We start from the raw sequence: 25,440 nt of genomic DNA, 5'->3' as shown, positions 1-25,440 counted from the left end.
CTATAACGTCCTGCTAGGCATTTAATTGAAAATGTATTTACTTAATTATAACTTAATTAATGTTATAATGGTCAGAAATAATTTTTTTAATTTTAATTCTTTATACTAACAGTTTTTCCTTCTGCGGAACGGTGCACGCAAATATTTATAAAAAATATAAATTTATAATTTATTATGAATTAAATAATAATAATAATAATGCGTCTGCTGAAACTTTGTAGAACTTTCTAGAAAATTTTAGAAATTTTATGGAACTTTTTAAAATAGAAATATTCATGAAAGTTTCTAAAAATTATAAAATAAATTTATTATGCATAAAGTTATTAGAATTTAGGATAAAATTTAAAAAATAGTTCAAGAATTTAAAAAAAAAAATGACTAAAATTATAAGAAATTAATAATAATTATTACTTAAACTCACCAAATTTTTGAAAACAAACTCCAAAAAACAATTATGTCCTCGATGATGTCCTCTGTTCTTTTTGTCCCTTTTTAGTTGCAAAATATGAAGGATTTCCTAAAACCCACAAAAATAGTATATACATTAAAAAAAAAAAAAACACTGGATAAATTTTGTTGCCGATAATTTTAACCAATTCTAATTCACATAGACAGTGGCGCCCTTAATAAGGATAAAATTTGTTGTAGTTAATTTTTATACCGATTATGGGGGGTAAAAATTATATTTTTTTTTCTTCACTGAAAAAAATGTTTAGTCAGAGCAACAAAAATTTGGTTGGGCCAATAAAAAAATTTTGTTGGTATTTAAGCAACCAAACTATTTGTTTGAATCAACCATAAACTTGGTTGAGTGTTTTTTGTTGACATAACAAAAAATTTTTGGTTAGCTCAACCAAATTTTTTTTGTTAGATCAACCAAATAATTTTGTTGGCCTAACCAAGTGTTTGGTTGAGATAACTCCTGCGACTTTGTTTCAGCCAACCAAAATTTGGTTACAAAAACCAAAATTGTCTAATCAAACAATTTTGTTGAAAATACTAAATTTTTTTCTCAGTGTTGTGTAACTTTTTTTTCATTTTCTCCAAAATTGCATCTGTATATTATTTTGCATATTTTAAAAATTTACTATTTAAAAAAAAATTCATTTATGAAGTTTATTGTAAATTAAAATATTTGAAAATATCATAATGCAATCTCAGAGTAGAAGTAATCTATGCTTGGTCAGGCATACGCATATATATATATATATATGCTGTTTAGAAGCAAAAGCAAACACACCTCCACCTGCTTTACCATTAATAAACCTCTATTGAAACAGGATGCACTTCATTAAAACTGTTTTTTCAATTTATTATTTGTTCCATGGGAAAAAAAATCTCCGAAATTCATCTGCCGCTCAAATAAATATTGAACATGGTTTAATATACCGCGATAATATGTATATTGTAAAAGCGCAGCAATAAATGTTGTTTTTTTTTTTTTAAAAAGAATCACCTGCAGCGAGAAAAATTCAACAAAAAAACCCTTAATTTTAATTAAATTTATACATTATGACTATAATTTTAACACAATTTTTTTTTTTTTTAAATAAAACAAATTAAAAAAGAAAGAAAGAAAATATTGATATTTGCAATAAATGTTCAGTAAAAAAATATTTTATAATAAGTTATTTATTGTAAAAAAAATTAAAATATTTCGAAAACATTAATGTATATTAAATACACAGAAAAAGTTAGACTCATATTTGTTGCATCTCAAAATGAATTCATGTTAAACGACATAGAACGTGGCGCCATCTGCCTGTCTTATTTTTGATGCGCGTATCGAATTGAATATAAATTTTATACTCAATTTGAGATTAGGTTTTTTCTGTGTATAAAATCGAAGCAAAATTTCAACAAAATTTTTGTTGTAATACAAAAAAAACTCATTACAATAAACAATATTTCAAATATGTGACACGCTCCGCGGCAAAAGGTATACCTAAGCTCCCAAAATTTTTAGGTTATATTTTTGAGTTTTAAAGTGAAAATACATAAACCCAGATAGTACGGAAACTTGCAGCAAGCTTGCGGTAAGTTCACCGTGCAAGTTTGCTGCAAGCTTGTCTGAGCTAGCGAAATGTCCCACCCAGGGCAAGCTAGCCGTGAAAACTTGCTGTAAGCTTTCCAGGAAAGGTTGCTGCAATCTTGCCATGAAAGATTTCTACAATATTGCTGCAAGCATACTAAGAATGATTGCGGCAAGCTTGCCGTGAAAGATTGCTGTAAGCTTGCTATGTAAGGTTGCAGGAGAATTTCAACAAGCTTCTGGAAAGGTTGCTGCAAGGTTGCTGCAATTTTTAAAAAATACATTTTAAATTAAAAAAAGATTTATTTTTTTTTAAATTTGAAAATCCTTGTGACGTTTATTATTATTAATTATGTCCTGTTTATTTTCATTTGGAAACTTAACGAGAAAATTTTCGAAACAAATTTGAGGGGACTGGAAATTGAACCCGGGTTCGACAGACACACTAACCAAAGACAATCTTGTAGAAATCTTTCATGGCAAGATTGCAGCAACCTTTCCTGGAAAGCTAACAGCAAGCTTTCACGGCAAGCTTGCCCTGGGTGGGACATTTCGCTAGCTCAGACAAGCTTGCAGAAAGCTTGCACGGTGAACTTGCCGCAAGCTTGCTGCAAGTTTCCGTGCTATCTGGGAAGAGGGTCAACTCTTTTATATACAAACTATTTATGTTTAAGTCTTTACTATATCTAAAATATTCAATAAAATTTATTTTTGATTTTGCCTAATTAAAATAGAACTTTTTATTGAGGTAAAACTATCACATAACCTAAAAATTTTTGAAGCTTAGGCACCTTTTGTCGCGAAGCGTTACATATTGCAATAAATATTGGAATATTGTAAAAAAATATAGTTTCTTTTTTAATGTAATATTGTGTTGTAATAAATTTTTTTTTAGTTATATATTTAATATAGAAGAATTGTTTTTGAAATATGTATACATTTTTTTTTTTTTTTTGAAAATGACAAACAAAATGATTTATTATAAACACAAAACATCTTAAACAAAAAAATAGTATATCTATTATTATATATACATATGTACAATAAATTTCTTTTATTGCAACTTGAGATTTGAAATGCATGAAAAATCTTTTTCATCGATGAAGTGTGAAAGCTCATCGATATAATATAAAAAAGAAAGAAAAAAAAATATATATATATAATATAAATTTTTTTTTTTTCATATGACTTGATATGTGTCTAGGATGTTTTATGACAAAAACGACACACAGAAGTTGTATGTTATTAAGAGAGATTTACGTGCACGAGTGCCTTCGACACTAAACAAAATGAGCCCGGTAGCTTGTGGGGCAAAATAGGAAGAAGAAAAATGCAATTCGTGTCGAGAACAATGAAAAGTCGATGCGTGCGAGAGACAGGTCCAAAGCATTATGTTTGAAATACAATGGGCTGGGCGAAATGTATAATCTGTCACCCTACAGTATACCCCATATATATATAGTGCCACAAAACATTCGCTCAGGGGTCCTTACCACCCCATCTCTCAACATACACTGGCTATGACGTCAGAGAGGCCCATGAGGCCTACCAACCATGCTGACTAAACATTATATCGTTTATATGTACATGTGTGTAAAGTGCACACTGTTACAAAAAAAAAATCTCGAAAAAATCAATACTTTAAAGTATATATTTACACATATTAATGCATTTAATACAAAAAAAAAATTTTTTTTAAAATTTCAAAATTATTTCTTTAACTTTACTATTTAAAAATTTTTTAATATTATTTAAATTATTTTAAAAATTTTAGATTATGTTTGTGATTTTTAATGTGAAAATGCACAAAAGGAATCAACTCTTAATTTCTTTACCATAAGGTCCATTTTATGGATGAATTTTACTGGGTTTCCCAATGTCCAAAGTGGGCAACCCAGACATAACGCCCAAATTGGGCGCGTAACGCTGATCCCAAAGATTTCCCAAGGTTGGGAAATCCCAGCTGGGGCCAGATTGAGTTATTATTAAATAAATGTTCCTTTTTTAAAATTAAATTGTATTAAAGATGACGACTAACAAACAATGTATATAGTAAAAAAAAAAATATTTGGGACGTTCTTTGTCAACCGGACCACCCCATCTCTCCATAATTGGTTTAATTTAAAAAAATTTTATCATATTGGAAAAATTAGCTTGGAATGTCTACTTTTTAATCCCGTTGGGCGCTTTTTGAAATTCAAAATGGCGACTTAAATATGGCGCCTAAACGACATAAAAAATACAAAAAATCCACTAATATGATCTATATTATTGTTTAAAGCTTCACATATGACGATAAAAATAACCACAACATAGTTTACTTACAAACTGATAACGTATCTCCATTCAAAATTCAAAAATTCAAAATGGCGGATTAAATATGGCGGATAAAATTAAAAATTGAGCTAGACTCGTGAAAATTACTACTTGGGGGTTTTCGAGGTCGCTGATTACGAATCCGGTGTTAGTTTTCCAAAATTCAAAATGGCAGATCCAATATGGCGGACAAAAATTGAAAAAATGGAGCTAATTTCGTAAAAATGTCTACATAGGGGTTTTTTTGGTCGCTGATTACAAATTCGATGTCAGTTTTAAAAAATTTTTAAATGGTTGATGACAAATCTCTATTTAAAATTCAAAATGGCGGATAGAATTAAAAAATTAAGCTAGTCTTGTGATTATTAATTAAATAATCCTCACGTAATTTCCATAAAAAGTTATCTGGCGTTGTATTTGATAAGTTCAAATGGCACCTTTTTACGTACAATATAAAAAAGTTGGATCAATTTTTTATATTTTGGTCCACCATTTTATATTCACAATTTGATTTTTTAAAAAGTAATGATGAATTCGTAAAGATTGTCCTGAAAAAACCCTTAGGTAGACATTTAAACGAGTTTAGCTCAATTTTTTGGATTTTTGGTCATCCATTTAGAATTTTTAAAAAGTAACCGCAGATTCGTAATCAGTGACCCCGAAAACCTCCTAGTAAACAATTTCACGGGTTTAACTTAATTATTTAAATTTTGGGCTACTATTTTAAGTCTGCCATTTAAAATTTTTAAAATCTAATAACGGATTTGTAATCAGCGACCCCAAAAACCCCCGAGTAACAAGTTTCAGGCGAATCTAAACGATTTTTTAATTATTGTCCATCATATTGGATCCGCCATTTTGAATTTTTGGAAACTAATACCGGATTCGTAATCAGCGACCCCAAAAACCTCCGTGTAACAAGGTTCAATCGAATCTACAAGATTTTTCAATTTTTTTTGTCCGCCATATTGGATCTGCGATTTTGAATTTTTGAAAACTAACACCGGATTCGTAATCAGCGACCCCAAAAACCCTCCAGTAACAAGTTTCAGTCGAATCTAAACAATTTTTAAATTTTTTGTCCGCCATATTGGATCTTCCATTTTGAATTTTGGAAAACTAACACCGGATTCGTAATCAGCGACCTCGAAAACCCCCAAGTAGTAATTTTCACGAGTCTAGCTCAATTTTTCATTTTATCCGCCATATTTAATCCGCCATTTTGAATTTTTGAATTTTGAATGGAGATACGTTATCAGTTTGTAAGTAAACTATGTTGTGGTTATTTTTATCGTCATATGTGAAGCTTTAAACAATAATATAGATCATATTAGTGGATTTTTTGTGTTTTTTATGTCGTTTAGGCGCCATATTTAAGTCGCCATTTTGAATTTCAAAAAGCGCCCAACGGGATTAAAAAGTAGACATTCCAAGCTAATTTTTCCAATATGATAAAATTTTTTTAAATTAAACCAATTATGGAGAGATGGGGTGGTCCGGTTGACAAAGAACGTCCCATTTATATAATTTAAAAATTAAATAATAGTGTATGTATTAGATTTTCAAGTTTTGGTACAACTTATAAATGAAAATCTAGAAATAACGCAAACCTATGAAATAAACAAAATTGCGCACGAGGGGAATCGAACCTACGACCTACGGACTTTTAAATTAACGCTCTAACCACTATGCTAACGACGCGTACCTACAGACAAGTTTTAATTTCTCAATATCATTTATATCATACAATTATTGAATCAAAGATGTGAAAAATATCATTAGGTTATTAGACAATAAATTAAAATATAATAAATTTTTAATTATTGTATATTTTAATTTAACATTTTTACCAGTAATAATTTGGATTAATAAGTACCAAAGTATATAGTTGTCGTTGAAATCAAAATTTTGATTAAATAATTTATTAAATTAGAAAATTATGTTCAATTATTATTAATAAATTGAATAAAAATATAGGAAATAAATGATTGAGAATGGGGTCAGAGTGGGAAAGCCCAAACTCAAAAAACGACTAAGTTATTATTATTAATTAGCTTAGTTCAATAAATTAAAAACTAAGAACTTGACATACATTTTATTTATTCATGGGAAGGTATTATTAATATAATTAATTAGTTTTCAATTTCCTTATTTTTCCTTAAATTTGAATTTTGCCCATATTGACTTTTGAAAAAATCTCCAAACGGCATATAAATTAATTATAAATATAATTAACTAGTTTTATTATTTCTCAAGTTTTTTTATTTATTTATAACAGAATATTAAATTAAATTTCAGTTTGGGAAATCACAGTTGGGGCCAGGTTAGGTTGACCCAAACTTTGCCCAAGTACAATGAAAAACAAAAATTTTTTTCAGCTTTTCACAGTTGCGCTTTTTTGTATATTTCTTCAGCATATTATTTAAATAATAATTTAATTAACTTAATTCTTTTATTTCTTTATTTTTCAAACTTTGGGAAGCCAAGTTGGGCCCAGATTGGCGACCAGTCTCATTTTGGGCGACTTTGGGAAGATTTCCACACGGGTCATTAAAATTTTTCTTATATTTAATTTATTCATTTAATTAGTCAATTTCAAAAAAATACGTAACTTGAATTTTTTTTAAATATATATATATTTGAACACGTCACTTCTGAAACCTTTTACACTACAAAGTATCAAAGGTATCATCATGGTATCAAACTACTGCGACTGCACCTTTATTGTGTTTGTTATATATGTATCAGTGTAAATGTTAGATATATATATGTGTACACGTATAAAAACACATGTAAGGAAATCGGGGAAGAATAAACCTGCTATCTAGTTACGGTGGTTCGACCGCATTCAAGACATTTAATTGCCACACGGTACCAACGGCTAAAGTAATGTTGTTCGAAGCATATATATATATATATATATATATATATATATACTTAGAATTAGAATTGTTTAAAAACCCTACCGTTTTCTGATAAGATAATAATACAATATATAAAAGAATGCTTTCAAAGAACAGAAGAGTTCATTCATTGTAACAAAAAGATTTTTTAAAGTTTAAAAAAAAAAAATATTCTTTTTTCTTAAATGTATGTCTCATCCCTATATAAACCCCGTTATTGCAAAAAGACCAGATGTTATTAGATGAATGAATATTTTTCAATATTAGCATCTTCTTTCATCATTGGATCAAAGAAAGAAAAAAATGTACCCTAATTCCTATATGGTGTTTTCTTTTTAAATGGATAGCATCTGTCTTCGGCAGTGGTATATATATATATATATATATATATATATATATATAAGATATGGATAAATAAGGCAATGCCATATATAGAATATATATTGGATTAAAAGAATTTTTTTTCCTTTTTCATCTTGAATATAATTTTTTTTTGTGTACATAAAGATACGGAAATCCTCTCACTCACTTGTAACGATCCATGCGAATATTTTTGAGAAACGAGGATGTATAATTTTATATTATTAAAAATGTATTTGCATTTCGTTATATAGATATTTGTTCTTTTTTTTTTTAATGAATGAAATGAACTCCAGGAAACATGTATTTCGCGTACTTTGATGTAAATAATTATCAACCCTTTAAAAGCCACCTGCAGAAATTGGCACGCGCGCTTATAAGCACCTCAGTGCATGTAACTTAGCTTTTCCGCTGATATATATATATGGGGCATTCCACGGGAAATTTTCATTCAACATTTTTTTTTTTGCCGGAAACATTTATTTCTTTGAAATCTATATATGAAAAATAAGAAAATACGTATTTTTTTATTTGATAAAAATGAAGGAAGTTATGATTTTTGAAAATTTAACGTCATCAAAGGCCCCGTGTAGAAATTGCCCTATTAGGGTCCTAGTAGGGAATGAAACGCGACACCTGATCAGGGCGACCATGAAAATGGGGATTTCCTAATCAGGGCCACATCAGGCGCGGCGTTTCATTCCCTAATAGCGCATAACTTGTTCCGGCCCCGATATGGGCCCTGGCAAACAGTGTATTTTGGAAATTTTTTTTTTATCCATTTTGTACTAATGAATAAAAAATTATACTGTTTATGAAAGTTGTTTACTTTTTCTCAAATTTTTCAAATATGTGCTCAAAAATAACAAAGTAGGGTCAACCGGGGTAAATCCGAACGCTTTTAGGAAGTTTCAACAATAACATAAGTTTTTTCTTTAAAAAAAAATACTTCCGGTATTCTGGTGCATGAAGTTGTTACTTTACTTCCATAGAACAATTTTATGGGGTAGCAAAAATTTTTGATAAATTACAATCGCAGGAAACTTAGCGTTCGTATTTACCTCGATACTTTGCAACTTTCCTAAAATACCGGGGTAAATACAAACGCCACTGTATTTCAGAAAAATCTTAGGGAAAATAAATTTAAAGTATTGCAATTGTTAAACTTATATAAAAACTCAAAAAAAAATACGATAATAAACCTATTATGTAATAATGCATCATATATAAATACAAAAATCAAACAGGTTAAAAATTAAAATGCATTACACAATTAAAACCCTCAATAACTTTATCAAATCATAACGGATTTTTGCAAAACTTGCTACAGAAAGTATTTTGGAGTGATTGAATGTAAATACAAAAATAAAAGTCAAATTTTTTAAATTCAAAATGGCGGACTTTCCTAAAACTTATTTTTAAAAATGATCAAATTTGCTAACCCCCCCCGAGTAACAATTTTCGAGGGAATCCAATGAATTTTTTAATTCTCGTCCGCCATTTTGAATTTTGAAAAACTGACTTCAAATTGGTAATTAGCGACCCCAAAAACCGTAGAATACCAAATTTTATTAAGATCCTGAAAAACTTTTTTCAACAAACCATTTGGCAAAAAAATTGAAACACTCCTTCGAGAGAACAGAGATTAAGTTTCTGCTTATTAATTACTAACGAGGATACGTATAGAAATTAGAAAGAAAAACTTTTTTCTATGTACTTTTATAATGTTAAAATAATAGTGTAATGAAATAAAAACAATTTTGTGTGGCTCTGATGTAAAAAAAATTATTGAAAATACCGTTCGGATTTACCCCGGTTTTCCAATTTTCCTGGGTAAATACGAACAGTCTGATATTATTAATAAAATTTTACAGAAGGCAAAAATGAAAAATAGTTTCTGTTCTAGTATTCATAACAAACAATTATAAATAATAAAATGAATTTTTAGCTTCTTTTTCTTCAAATACGAGACAAAATACTGAAAGAGTGTCATCTTTGATTTTCAATCTTTTTTGCAATACTCGTTATCTTTGTTTATGCTGTTGCTAATTGACAAACGAAAAATGGGATAATACTTAGAATCTCATGAAGAGGATCTGAGGTAAAAATTCTCATATCGAACTTATTTTTAAAAATTTTAATTAAGCTGAAATAATTAGCGTTCGGATTTACCCCCCGTTCGGATTTACCCCGGTTGACCCTACCTATAACGGAAGCGACAAAAAAGTTGAAATTAAATTTAAAAAGTGAATTTTCTCAAATGTGGACACTTTCAATTATTAATTTTTTTTTTTGCACTGCAATTTCTGATGAATGAAGAATTTTTTCCCCTATCTGCAAAAGTAGTGTTTTTAGTTTTTAAATTACTATTTACAATTTTTAAGCTAGCAAATATTTATAGTATAATTGTATTTCTAAAAATTAAAAAAAAACAAATCAATGATAATGGAAAAAGGTTATAAATATTTGAAGAATAACTTCTGGAAATTCTGTGAGCCGTACTAATAAAACTAAAAAATGGTAATTTAAAAACTAAAAACACCACTTTTGCAGATAGGGGAAAAAATTCTTCATTCATCAGAGATTGCAGTGCAAAAAAAAAAAATTAAAAATCGAAAGTGTCCATCTTTGAGAAAACTCACTTTTTAAATTTAATTTCAACTTTTTTGTTATTTTCGTTATTAAGGTATGCGTTAATTTTGAGCACATATTTGAAAAGTTAGAGAAAAAGTGAACAAATTTCATAAATAGTATAATTTTTTATTCATTAGATAGATAAAAAACTGTTTCAAAAATTCACTGTGCCTTTGATGACGTTAAATTTCAAAAAATCATAACTTCCTTCATTTTGATCAAATAAAAATATATGTATTTTCTTATTTTTCATATAGATTTTGAAAGAAAATTTTTCGAGCCAAAAAAAAAATTTGAATGAAAATTTCCTGTGGAATGCCCCATATATATAAAAACCGCACATATATACATATGTTATCTGAAGGTTTTTTTCTTAATACAAATTGCACTAATATTTATAGTTACAATAAAAAAAAAAATCTTGACTATAACAATGAACGAAATATTGAGAACAAAAAAAACATATGTGCATATTTATGGAGTACCTATACATTTAATTTTCTATCTATATTAAAATTAAATTCATATGTTTTTTTTTTATTGTTTCGTTTCTTTTTTACTAAATTTTTTTAAAATTGAAAAAAGTATATCTATTTACATATAATATAGAATTATAATTCTATTATTGTCGTAAATATAAAATTTAGTTCTTTTTATATACCTATATAAGTAGAATATCCTTTTTTTTCATTATTTCGTCTCTTTTTTAGAAATTTTTTTTTTAAATTAAAAGTAACTACTGTAATAACATATAATAAATATTAATTCATAGAAATTCTTATACTATATTATTATATCGTAAATATAAAATTTAGTTCATTTTATAAGTATATACACATATGGTTTTTTTTTCATTGTTCCTTTTTTTTTATCAAACATTTTTAAAAAATTGGAAATAATGAAGAACGTAATTATTGCACGGAGAAAAAAGAATTGTTGTGGTTATACTAAAAATTAAGTCCACACAACAATTCCGGATTTTCAATATAGAATCAGCAGTTCTCTATTTGTTTTTGGGACAAAAAAAAATTGTTGAAATGGGATTGTTATGAAAACTATTCGGATTGTTCGGTGAACAAACAGAATTGTTTGATGAACAAAGAAAATTGTTATGGAACAGTTGAAATAACAAAACTAAATTGTTAAATCAGCAATACAATTTGTTGTATTAACAAAGCTTTGATTTGTCTAATACAATTTGTTTAGTTCCTTCGCCTTCTAAAATAATCGATAGCATATTTCAGTATAGGTCATATCAACATAGTTTCATTTGCATTAAAATCTGTGGAACATATACAGCTTCTGAATCAAATTCTTTGACCTGAAACCAAAAAATTATTTTCAGTTGAAATTTGTTGTTAAATAATATTTAATATACATTTTGTATTTTTTAAGGTGAGGTTATGTTCAATAGTAACCAAAATGGAAGAATAAAGCTGTCAGCTGAACTAATCCCGATTGTTCCATCAGCAATCGACAGAGAGTTTGCTTCTGCAACTGTACGGAATTACAAACTGAACAAAACTGACAACAAAAAATTCGTATTGTTATTAAAACAACATACATTTGTATTGACAACATTTCGAATTATAATATTAACATTTCGAATTATAATATCAACAAATATACTGACAACAATCCCATTTTTCTTCGTGTGGAAAAACAAACTTCTTTCGTGCAGAAATTTCTTCACAAATTTTTTTTTTCATACAAATTATTTAAACAAAAAGGATTATCAAGCCCACTCTAAAACTTTTTTTGTAAAAATCTTCTTAGTACTTTCAAGTACCGTCAATCGGGGCTATTCTACTCATCCAGGGGTTATTATACTCATCCAGGGGCTATTATACTCAGTGCCAGTTTTTAATTAATAAAATATTTATATATTTAAACGTTTAAACTTGGCGCTTAGTGTAAATTTTTTGATTCAAAGAAATCAATTTTTTTGACAATTTTTTCTTTGATACAAAGATAATTTATTTGTTTCAAACAAATTATCTTTGATTCAAAGAAAATTATCTTTGTTTCAAAGAAATTTTTTCTTTAATTCAAATAAATGTTTCTTTGACCCTAATATATCAATGTTAGAATTTCCTAGAATTAATGCACAAATTTCTTTCATTCAAAGAAAATTTTATTTTAAACAAAAGAAAACAAGTCAAAGAAATATTGGTTTTTTGTAAATCAAAGAAATGTTAAAAGTAAAGTGAGAAAAACTAAAAAACCATAATTCTCTGGGTAATTATATACTCACTACTTAAAATTAATTAAAATTATATTTTTTTCACTGAGTACAACATAACCTCAAAAAAGTAAGTTTCATTGATATTTATATGTTTTTCAAGTTAATTTTGTAACTTTTTCTCCTGAAATAACTTTAAAAGCTTGTTGTTTACTTAACCTAAAAAATGTTAATTTTATAAAAATTTTACCTTTTTTTAAATAAATATAGATTTTAGTAAAAAAAAAAAAAATTGGGTTCAAAGTTAAAAAAAGTTAATTTAAAAAAAAAATTGTTAAATTCATGATTAGTGAAATTCTATAATTTTTGGTATAAGAAAAAAAAAGTCTATGCAAAAATTAAAATGCATTTTTAAGTGTTTTGTTTCTAGTATATAATTTTCCCTATAATCGTTTATTCTTTCAAGCGAAAATTATTTCCAAAAAGGCGTGCACACTGCGCTACGTAATTACTCACAGAATGAAAAATTTACATTAATTATAAGGACGAAAGTTTAGAGTTGATTTTGTCTGTGAAAATAAAGAATATCCTCTATAGACATGGAAATATGATTTTCAAGAGCTTTTTCGATAATCTTCAAAATTATGACAAGTCATTTAATTTTGCTACCTTTTACGCGCACATTATATATATGTATATTATTCTAATGCTAAAATTTTACACCTTGTATAATTTTATAAAATTTGAGTGGCAATTTTTTTTTTTAATTTTATTCCTATATCTGTGCAAAATTATATATTTTACATGAGTTCTATAATTTATTCATTTTTCCAACAATTCATTCCTTTTAATTATAAAATAAAATTTTACGATTCAAATAATCTTGTACTTGACCTAAATTCAATACTTTTAGAATTAGATGTCATTGAAATTAGGTCTATATCTCAAAAAACCCAGATTTTTAAATATTCATAACTCAAAAATTTTGGCACTTATAAAAAAATAAAAATATTATATATTTTAGTAAATACATATTCACTATTTTTCTTATATAATAATAATAATAATAATAATAATAATAGTAAAAATATGTAATATATTTTATTTTTTTTATATTATAAGAATTTGGAAATTAATATAACAATTATTCCAATACAATAAGAGAAAATAAAATATATACACCCGAAATTTTTATGATGCAGGTGAAGCTATAATGCACCTCACGCAGTTTTTTCCTAATGGATATATTATTGTATTCAAAATGCACCACAGGGTTCCTTGGAACAAAAGATGTAGCCCTCTAACAACCCTTTTTTAACTAAAGCACGCCCCTTAATGGCACATATTATATTATATATATAGTTATGGGTCGCATAAACTATAAAGTCTATAAAATTCAAAAAAGAATAGAAGATGAACATATGTGAACTGAGGGAATAATTTCTAATCATTGGTCTAGGGCAATTTAAAAGTAAGGGTTATTGTCACTTGACAAAAGAAGTTTTCTACTAATTAATTTTAATTACATATTATAATTATTATAGAATATGTAATTATATAGAGGAATCTTTTTCACTTTTTTTATTAGACTTTAAAAAAACATTTTTACTGTATTTATATATAATTTCTGTAACTAATTTTTAAATTGAAAATTATTATTTTATTAATTTTACCATTAATATAAAAGAAAAATGATCAGAACACGCAATAATATATTTATTTTTTTTTTTTATTGTAAAAAGTGAATTTTGTAGAGGAGGAAAAGATTTAAAAAATGCCTCTCGCACGCATGTAATCAGGTAAACACAAAATGATAAGGTGCAACTCTGAAAAAGAAGCCTTTGTTATGTTTTCGTCGGTACCATCAAGAGAACCAGTGTAAAAAAGAGGGTCTTGAAGGCCCGTATATACTTCCGGTCACGAGGTGGTTCAACAGGTCACCGATGGGGGAGAGCCAGATGGAACCACTTCCGGCCCTCATCTCTCTCTCTCTCTCTCTCCTTCCCCTCCTTCCGCTCCTCTACCCTATACTATTTTATGCTTGGCCGGCTTCATATCTTCCAAGGTAATGGTACAAGTTATAAGTGTGTATGTATGTATATAAGCTAGGTACTCGTGATACATAAGCTTAAATATCTGTATTAAGTTGCGAAACCCCTTTTCCATCAATCTCAAACTTGCAAACTTTACCCTTCCGATCTATATATATATATATATATATATTATACCATAATTCTTGTATTGTGCGATTATTAAGTGCATATAACACGACAGGGGGGGATTATAGATTAAAGATTAATGACAAAAAACAAATATGTATATACCCTATATATATAAAAATTGCTACCCTGTTACTCACACAGCACATAAAATTTCCTGAATTTGTTAGCGAGGTTCGAGTGTATTTCTAAATTATTAAAAATATACATATTTAGGCAATATCATCCGGATATATTTGTGAAAAATAAAAAAAATGAATTACAGAAATAAATAGCGGTAGTGATTGTGAAAATATGTGACAAAATTAGTTAACCGATAGTAAACCTTTGTAAAAGAAAAAAATTTTCGATAATAATGCCTTAAATTATAACTTACAAATGAATCTTAAATTTAACATAATATCTCAAAATGTCTTAAATCGACGTATGCCGTCTTTCCGGCGATCAGTTCATATGTACCTTTTGTCATTTGCAATTTTAGACAAATTAAATTTTAAACATTTGTCTGAAAAATAGAAATGTTAACAAATGACAATTCTGCGAAACAAATTTTTTGATAATTATGCAGTAAATTAAGAATTTAATTAAAAAGTTACGAATATTGAAAGTCCAGTCAAGTAAAATTTGTAATAAATTGACTTTTATAGTATATTCTTGCGTATCTGAGCTGATCTTATTTATTTTAAGTATTCTATTTTTATACTTACTGTTCATATATATTAATCATGTTTCGCTTGTTGCATCTTACGTGTAATAATTTCTTTATAATAAATAAATTGTCACTATTTCACTAAATACACAAATTTTGTCACATATTTTCACAATCACTACCGCAATTTATTTCTGTAATACATTTTTTTTATTTTTCACAAACATATATCCGGATGATATTGCCTAAATATGTATTATTAACAATTTAGAAATATTTCATTTCGATATTTCTAGAATTTTAATGAATAATCTTTTCAAAATATTTCACTTAAAAATTTCTAAAATATTTAATTTTTTTATTTGGGTAAGAATTCCTGAAGTGGCCCCCTAATATTTTTTGTGTAATAGAAAAAAGTGATACCCACATATTTTGGTAGTCCATGATGTCACTAAAAAACCCCTGAAACGATTTTTCAAAATTCGAATTTTTTTAAAAGTTATAAACAATTAAACTTTTTTGCAACGTTTTGGAAAAAATTCTGTATCTTGAAATTGGCCGAACCGATTTTATTAAAAATTGGTTTGGAGAAAGATTAAGATACGTACTTTTGATAAATAAATAAATTATGAATAAAAAGTATAATTTGTTTAAACAAATTATATTGTTAATTTTTAACTTTATAAATTAACAATGTTCTCAGTCGATTTTTCCAATTTTTTTTATAGAATCATAAAAAGGGGCTTTTCACGATTCCATGACAAAAATAAAAAAGTGGGATTCTCAAAAACTTTAGAAGATACAGAATTTTTAGTCTTAACGCGCGCAAGTTTTCTGAGCAGCTCACGCATACGGCGCGGCATCTCCCGCGCGCCCCGCGCCAACCAAGACTCCATGAGAGTTCCCGATTATAATATTTTATTAACTCAATTAAACTAAACAGTTGTTTATATGTATTTTATTATTCATATCATTTTTGTTTATATTTAATAATTTTTATTATTTATAAAATTTCTGTTTATAATAAGTTTCTGATTATTTAATTTTAATGATAAATTTTCAACGTTTTTTAATTGTTTTTGTTAAATGTGTTGATGGCTGCTTTGCACGAAAAACAAATGAACTGTCCTATTAAATTTTTAAATCTATAATTCCACGAATTAGGCACTTTCACAAGATTTTTATAAACTGCTTTATGTTCGTTTTTTTTCAACGGGTTAATAATCAGAAACTTATTATAAACAGAAATTTTATAAATAATAAAAATTATTAAATATAAACAAAAATGATATGAATAATGAAATACATATAAACAACTGTTTAGTTTAATTGAGTTAATAAAATATTATAATCGGGAACTCTCATGGAGTCATGGTTGGCGCGGGGCGCGCGGGAGATGCCGCGCCGTATGCGTGAGCTGCTCAGAAAACTTGCGCGCGTTAAGACTAAAAATTCTGTATCTTCTAAAGTTTTTGAGAATCCCACTTTTTTATTTTTGTGATGGAATCGTGAAAAGCCCCTTTTTATGATTCTATAAAAAAAATTGGAAAAATCGACTGAGAACATTGTTAATTTATAAAGTTAAAAATTAACAATATAATTTGTTTAAACAAATTATACTTTTTATTCATAATTTATTTATTTATCAAAAGTACGTATCTTAATCTTTCTCCAAACCAATTTTTATTAAAATCGGTTCGGCCAATTTCAAGATACAGAATTTTTTCCAAAACGTTGCAAAAAAGTTTAATTGTTTATAACTTTTAAAAAAATTCGAATTTTGAAAAATCGTTTCAGGGGTTTTTTAGTGACATCATGGACTACCAAAATATGTGGGTATCACTTTTTTCTATTACACAAAAAATATTAGGGGGCCACTTCAGGAATTCTTACCCATTTTGCAAATATTAAAAAATAATATGTCAGTAATTTTTCATCCTCACATTTCCTCAACATTTCGCTGAAATTTTTCGTACAATCGGAACTGCAATATTTCTTATAGGCGGACATATTTCATTATGTTGCATCAAAATTTCATGGACCTTTCATTGAAATATTTCGAATCTTTCAATGAAATATTCAGGACAAATTCAGGAAATTTTATGTGCTGTGTGGGCTAAAATCGGTACTATTTTAGTACTTTATTTTTACAATGCAAAAGTTCGGCTCGAAACCTGATTGAAGCTTAAAATTAAGTTTTTGTTAATCATCTCAAATATTAATTCAATCTTTAAATTAATTAAAAAAATTATATGAAATAATGTTAACCTTCGCGCTAAACCAACGTTTTTTTGTTTTTATGTTGCACTAAAGACATAAACTCATCAAGATATTTCATTATAATTGTATGTAAATGGGTGAAAATTTCCCAACTGGGCCACCTAAAACTGGCATTTCAAATTTAAAATATTTTTTTTCATAATCTATTGCAGGAATCCGAATTAAAAACATTCCTGAAATGCGTTTTTAAAAAAATTAAGTTTTTAATTATTTATTAACAATTGAATATTTTGTTACCTTTCCATTAAATTTGCAATTACACTGTTGCTTGTTAATGAAATTTAATAAAATTTGGTGAGCATATAGAAAAATTATGTCTCTTTGAAATGCAATAGAAATTTCAATTAATTTTACTATATTTTTCCTGTAATCTACACGCAAAAATACGTAAGTATACCAAATATGAACTGTCTTGGTCAAATAGTGTTTCGTGTAATTTTCACGTAAAAATACATAAGTGTACCAAATTTGAGCTCTCTATGTAAAAAGATGTGGCCACCAGGGGGGGGGAGGTACATAGTCATTTTTAGGGATTTTTCGTAAAAATTCATGGTTTTTCCTTGACAACGCTATGATAATTAATTCCTTTGAGATTCGCTATATTTTTCCTGTAATCTACACGCCAAAATATATATGTATACCAAATTTCAGCCCTCTAGATAAATTCATGTGGCCGCTAGGGGGGGGTACATGCCTTACTTCACTAGTCTCATTAATAGGGTTCCCCCTTTGGGTACGGAAACCTAAAAAGTATTCCATTTAATTATTGTTTTATTGATGTCTTGTTTTTGATACGTTCTTTTTGTGAAATAACAAATAACTTATAAATATTCATACTGGTAAAAATAATCTTTTTGTTATTCTTGAAATATTAGAAAAAATAATTGAAATACAAAATTACTCTGGAAATGATGCTAACCTAGAAATCTATGAAATTCCAGCCAGTATCATTTTGAGTAACATAATATAAGTTTGTTCCATATACTTATTTCGATATCCAACTGAAAATGAGTTGCAACAAAAATGAGTTCAAGTTTTTTCCGTGCCTATATAGCTTAACTGAATCAAAGACCAGAAAATGATAGTACAATTAAAATTGCTTATCGGAACTAAAAAACTTGTACGTCTACATTGTGATTTGATTTTTTTGGCCGCATATATGTATATGGACCATATGGACTGTCAAGGGGTTAATGACGTCAATACTGCCCTATACAACGAAAAAACACACGTAAGCGACATGTAAATATATACGTATCGCTTACGTGTATTTTTCCATTGTAGGGCATAACAATGTTAACAAGATTTCTAACCTAAAAATTCAATTTTTTAATTTCGTTAATTCACAGAAAAAACTTGGACTCATTTTTGTTGCAACTCATTTTCTTTTGGGTATCGAAATGAGTATGGGACAAACTTCATGTTATTCAAAATGATATTGGCTGGAATTTCAGATTTCTAAGTTGGCATCATAAGCAGAGTAATTTTGTATTTCAATTATTGTTTCTAATATTTCAACAACACCAGAAAGATTATTTTGACCAGTACGAATATTTAGAAGTTTTTAAATAAAAATTATTTATTATTATTTACGTAGATAATAATTAATTTCATAAGTTTTTAAATTTACCGCTATTATTTAAGTTGGCAGTACCGTTCCTGTTGTCAAAACACATGTTTTCATTTTTCTAACCTAAAAACATATTTCCTATATTATTTTATTACGCTATTACAAGCAATTTTTAATCAAATATATTAAGTCTAGCGTGTTATTTACTTCTTTGTAATTATTATATTTCATGTTTTTGTGCAAAATTATTCGTTATTTCACAATATTTTTCCATTTTTCTTTTTCTCAAAATGAAACTTGCCTGTTTCATTTTGTTACTTTTACCTTAGAACTCGAAATGAGACAACCAGTTTCATTTTTGTTGCGAATCAAATTGAGTATAGAATCTATACTCAATTTGAATTCAGGTTTGTTCTGTGTTTGTGTAAATCAACTTTGAGAATTAAAATTTTTTTTAGGGCTATAAGTTATTTTTTTATTAAAAACAATTATTTTATTTAATATTTTTCTAAGTAATTATTTGTTTGTCCACGATAACTTAATATTAATCTTGAACTCAAAATGAACCTGATTTGGTTCAATTTGAAGAAAATTTCAGTAAAAACTCAAAATGAGTCAAACGAAGATCATTTTTGCTGCACTTCAAAATGAGAAGCGTATACGCTATATATTGAGTTCACTTCTTGTTTCTATGAATTTACTTAATTTAATTTACTTATTAATAAAAATTTACTTACGTACAGCACAAGACATTGTACGTGTGGATATCCAAATAACTTCCTATTTAGATCCCTAAATGATCGAAATTAGAATATTTGAGATGAGTCACTTTTGGGTGGTCATAAACGTAAATTCAATAGGTTTCCAATTAAGTCCTAAAAAATAATTTTCATTATTAATTCTATAAACATATATGGTAACTCAAAAATAATAAGTAAAGAATATAATTACCCAGATAGAACGTAAGGTTGCAGCAAACTTGCCGCAAGCTTACTGCAAGCTTCAAATGTCCCATCTGACCCAAGCTTGCATGGTAAGTTTACCGAAAAATTGCAGTGTAAGGTTACTGCAAGATTACACAATAAGATTATTGCAAGATTGCATAATATGATTATCACAAGATTTCTCAGCAAGCTTGCACGGTAAACTTGTAGCAAGGTTGGTGCAAAGTTGCCATAAATAACCTTTGCTTTAAACCTACTAAAAAACTTTTTGTTATAATGTTTTGTCTAATTTATATAATAAAATTTATATATAATAAAATTAAATAAATTAGACGAAACATTAAAGAAAAAAAATTTTTAGGTTCAAAGCACGGTTATTTGGTAACCTTGCACCAACCTTGCTACAAGCTTACCGTGCAAGTTTACTGAGAAATATTGCGATAATCATATTATGCAATCTTGCAATAATCTTATTGTGTAATCTTGCAGTAACCTTACACTGCAATCTTTCGGTAAACTTACCATGCAAGCTTGGGTCAGATGGGACATTTGAAGCTTGCAGTAAGCTTGCGGCAAGTTTGCCATACAAGGTTGGCAATATTGTGCGGCAAGCTTACGTGCTATCTGGGAATAAACAAAATTAAACTATTGCAATGAGACGTACACATAACCTAAAATTAAAACATCGATTTTTTCTACATATACATATGACATTTTTTAAATTTTATTTCTCATACTTGTATTTCTAATTATAGAATTATTACAATATATATATAAAACACAAACAAATTTTGAAAAATCTCCCACGCATGGGGAGATTGAACCCAAGATCCTTGAGACGTGAGTTGGATATAAAACAAATGTGTGCATTTGTGATAATAAATTGCGCGTTCGTTTTACGCGCAGGTAAGATGGTGGTATTTGTTATATTTAAATTTTCTCATTTTTTCCCTAAGTTGTCCGCATACCAGTTTTACACATTTTTAAGTTTACAACAAATTTTCTTTCATCTCATATTTGTTAATTATACGGTAACTATACGCATATTTTCCTCGCATTAATATTTAGTTTCAAATAATAATAATAATAATAATAATAATAATAATAATCATAATAATAATCATAATAATAATAATAAAAAGTGATTTACTATATTTTTTCTCCACTATTTGCAATCACTTTGCAAATCTGAACAAGGAAAAATATTATAGAAATGAACAAAAACTGATTTTTTTGTGTACACCCAGAAAAATGGTATATTTGTCTCACTGCCTATAATAAATATTTATTTGATTTAAATAAAAAATTTTTACTTACGCCAAATAGATGGGCTAGTTTTGGCTATAAGATAAATAAACGTTTATTTAAATCAAATATATATTATATATTTGGTTCAAATAAAACATATTTCTCTTGGGTGTATATAAATTAAATTTTATCTCGCTTTTAATATTTCGTTAATTTTTTTTTTCTTTACAGTAAAATACAAAAATGACTGCATTGAAATCAATTCAATTATTTATTATGATTGTAACAATAATTAATTTATTGGTTGTAACCTTTGCTGTGGCATGCACTCGACCTGGTGGTAAATGCAAAATTATTGAAGGATCTGAGGACTTATGTTGTCCTGGATCATATTGTCATCGAAACAGGGGAAGTATAAATAATGGAATTTGTATAGCTGGAAGGAGTTAGAAACATATGTTTCTAAACAAGGACAAAAAGTGTATAATTAAAAATTAATTCAAGTTACAGCAGTTAATAACAATTATTTTCTATATCTGTATATTTCAATGTGAATAAAAAAAAAAAATTTTAATGAAAGGAAAAACAATTTTTTTTTATATTATTCTTATTTGTTGCGTCTTAATTCTTTTCCTTGTTTTCCGGCTATAATTATGAAAAATCAACTGAAATAATAAACTATAAGGAAAATTATTATTTTCATTTTTTTTTTATACAAAATAATAAATTATAAATAAAAATAAAACAAAATTAAATTAAATAATAAATAATAATTTGTGATATATTGAATTCAGCGAGAAATAATTGTTTGGTAGCAACAAAATAATCTCTCGTTTTTACTAAATTTTATATTTGATATACGCATAAAGCATAATAACAGAATCTTAAATCGATTTTATTAAACTTACTAATTTGTTCCTTTGTTATTTTAACCTAATTATTATGATGTTTGTTCATTTTTATATTTTTCATTGTTAACTTAATTTTATTTATTTTGTTATTTTATATTTTTTTTAATTTATATATTTATTATTATAATTATAATTTATATTTTACCAAATTTTTATTACCTATTTTATTATATTTTATTTATTTATATTTGTTTTAACCAAATTATTTTGATATCTGTTCATTTTTATGTTCTGTTTCATTATTATTAACTTAATTTCATTAATTTTAATTTTATATTTATTTTTTTATTTCTTTTATTATATTTTCCTTTTTTTTTTAATTTATTTATATTTATTTTCATCTAATTATTTTGACGGCTGTTCATTTTAATATTATTCATTATTAACATAATTTCATTTACTTTTATTATATTGAATATTATATTGATTATTAATTATTATATAATATTATAATATTAATATTCTAAACATTTTGCTGTTTATTTGCTCATGAAAAAATTTTCCCACTTGTCAGGATTCGAACCCTATAAAATTTCGCAACGCAAGTCGAGAACGCTAACCACTAAGCTAAACAAATCCCAATGTGATTATATACTTTTCAACTAATCGTATTTTTAAGGTAAAAGGCAGAAAAAAAATTCAACAATTTTTTCTTACCTAAATCTAATTTTTTTGTTCTCCATACAACAAAATGTGTTAAACAAAATTATTTTATCATTAAATTTTTATTTTTCTCACTGCATATATATATAGGTATAATTTATTTTCAAAAACAATAAAAATCATTAATTTTACTCCAGTCAAATCAAAAGTATGTATTTGAAATAACCCATCAGTTATAAAATAAAATAAACATTTTTCTTATGCAAAATATTTTAGAAACGAGAATTTCAAATTCCCACCGCATCTAAAAAAAAAACCAACAAAAAAAAAAAACTTTGTAACTAAACTGTTCTTCGTAACATACACAGAACACGTGCGTGGTAATCCATGTAGCGACTTATATATATAGTCCTTAATGCAAAATAATAATAATAAAAAAAAAGTAATAATTACATTCGTCAGCAAATCGTGACTGTGAATACGTACTGGAATTTACAGCAGCTTAGAGGGAGGATTAAGGGTCTCTCGAGGCGATTAATACAGGAAAAAATAAAAAGGAAAAAAAAAAATCGCGCACACAATCTTGGCCTTTGATCTTTTCATGCAAAGTTCCGGCGCTTCCTTCTCTCATCCTCATCTATATTCAATTCGAGAGATTCAGACAATCGTGGCTTTAAAACCAATTCTCAGAGGGAGTAAAAAAATCACAAGAGTGCCTAGAGGTCTTTTCCTGTGATGATGATGATGATGATGATGATGATGGTGGAGGCAAACGATGGACCTCTTTGGGCCGTATTCATAGAGTGGGGATAAGGGCACGCGTGCCACGCGACCGAACACATCCGAACTGATCCGAAGTTACACGAATGTCAATATATATAACGATAATAATCTCTCGTGACCCTGCCGAGCATGGCCCCACCACCACTGACGATATGTATCGGGTGTTGCAGCTGCTGTTTTCTGCTGTCGAATCGAAGCTTCTTTCTTTTTCTTCTTTTTTTTCTTTCAACTTCCTTCCTTCCTTTATTATTCCTCTCATGCTACCTTCTTTTTTTTTTTGACAAAGAGCCACTGCTCTCTCTCTCTCTCCCTCTCTCTCTCTCAACAAAGCCAAAGGATTCTTACAAAAAAAAAAGAGTTCGATATATATTTTTTTTCACCGCTGTTGTTAATCCGCTCCTGTCCAGTCATTTGGTCTTATTCTTCAACACCATAAGAAGATGCTAGTGGCTCTTCAACTTTTTTTTTTTACTCCCATTTAGTATTTTTACTCTAAGTACAAGCACTTGAGGCTTATCATTATATACTTTTCTTATGTTCAGCATCCAGCGACACTTAAAAAATTTTTTAGAGTCTCGTTTACTACTTTTTTTTGCCGAATATTTTCTCAAAACTTTGTTACGCAGCTTTATGATTTTTACTGGTACGCACTTTAATTTGAATTATATAAAAGTTACGTGATACTAAAATTTTATTCAGCAACAATCATGAGAACTACGAAACTGTAACAAAATGTTTTTTTTTTTAATCACTTTTGGAATTAAAGAAATTTTTTCTTTAACTGATACTCATCCTGGATCCAAGGAAAAATTTCTTTAAGACAAATAAGAAGTCGAGAACATTCAAAGAAATTATTAGTTTAATTTTTTTTTGGAATCAAAAAAGTATTTCTTTGAATTGAAGAAATATATTTCTTATCCATAAATCTAAACTAATTTTTTGTCATCGCCATTATGATTATGCCGCGACTGCGCGTGTATAGATTTTGCAACAAAACAAAAAATTATTTCTTTGACTTAAATAAAAAAATTTCTTAAATCTAAAGAAATAGTTTTTTGAGTCAAATCAACAACAGGTATAAAGAAATAATTTCTTTAAAACAAAGAAACTTTTTTTTTTTTTTTTGATCCTATAATTGAATCTTGTTTCTGCGGGTGCAGGTTTAAAAAAAGGTAAAAAAAAGTAAATTAAACAAAAAAATAGTTTTGGATACCGATTTTCGATATTACAAAATTTTTATACATATAACCAAAAATTCACTTCACAGAATTTATATATTTGATCGAATTTACTTCCGCCACCCAAGAAGCACGTGTAATATAACCTCAATATCAAGGTAATATTACATGTAAGATTCGTAATATAACGTTGTAATATTACAGTAATCTTACAGTGATCTTAAAATGTCCGCCTCAAGGTAATATTACCAGTAATGTTACTGTAATATTACGCGCTAATATTAAGGTAATATTAAGGTAATATTACAGTAATATTGCAGTAATATTATACCGTAATATTAAGGTAATATTACAAGGGAATATTACAGTAATATTATGGGAACATTTCTTTACGAAAAAAATCTACCCATCCAGGGAATCGAACCCCGAACTCAAAGCACACGAGTCCAGAGTTTTACCAACAAGCCAAATTGACTTATAATACACTGTAAAAAATTTTTCGGAAATATTTCCGAAAAAATACGGACAGCACGGAACCCCATGGGGTGGAAATTTTTCCGAATAGAAATTGGGAAAAATCTCCGACATATTCCGGAAATTTTTCCTACTATTGAGTAGGAATTTTTTC

General features: G+C 27.4%; 1 protein-coding gene across 5 annotated transcripts in view; it reads right to left on the bottom strand.

Annotated features, from left to right (window-relative positions):
• The window catches only part of LOC127282519 (neurogenic locus protein delta), a 247,978-nt gene that overhangs the window by 46,948 nt on the left and 175,590 nt on the right, over nucleotides 1–25,440 (bottom strand). For 2 of the 5 annotated variants that reach the window (XM_051306793.1, XM_051306794.1), the window contains exon 5: nucleotides 422–517. The exons of 1 other annotated variant lie outside the window; for it this stretch is intronic. In XM_051306793.1, the coding sequence (XP_051162750.1) occupies nucleotides 422–517 (96 nt within the window). Of the gene's footprint in view, nucleotides 1–421; nucleotides 518–19,886; nucleotides 20,021–25,440 lie in introns of those variants that run through there. 2 more of the 5 variants (XM_051306795.1, XM_051306796.1) reach the window with 2 other exon arrangements.

Source organism: Leptopilina boulardi, unplaced genomic scaffold (genome assembly GCF_019393585.1).
Source record: "Leptopilina boulardi isolate dan_hultmark-lab unplaced genomic scaffold, ZJU_Lbou_2.1 LbouV2_300, whole genome shotgun sequence".
Taxonomy (NCBI): Eukaryota; Metazoa; Arthropoda; class Insecta; order Hymenoptera; family Figitidae; genus Leptopilina; species Leptopilina boulardi.
This window is presented reverse-complemented; position numbering and strand designations above follow the sequence as displayed.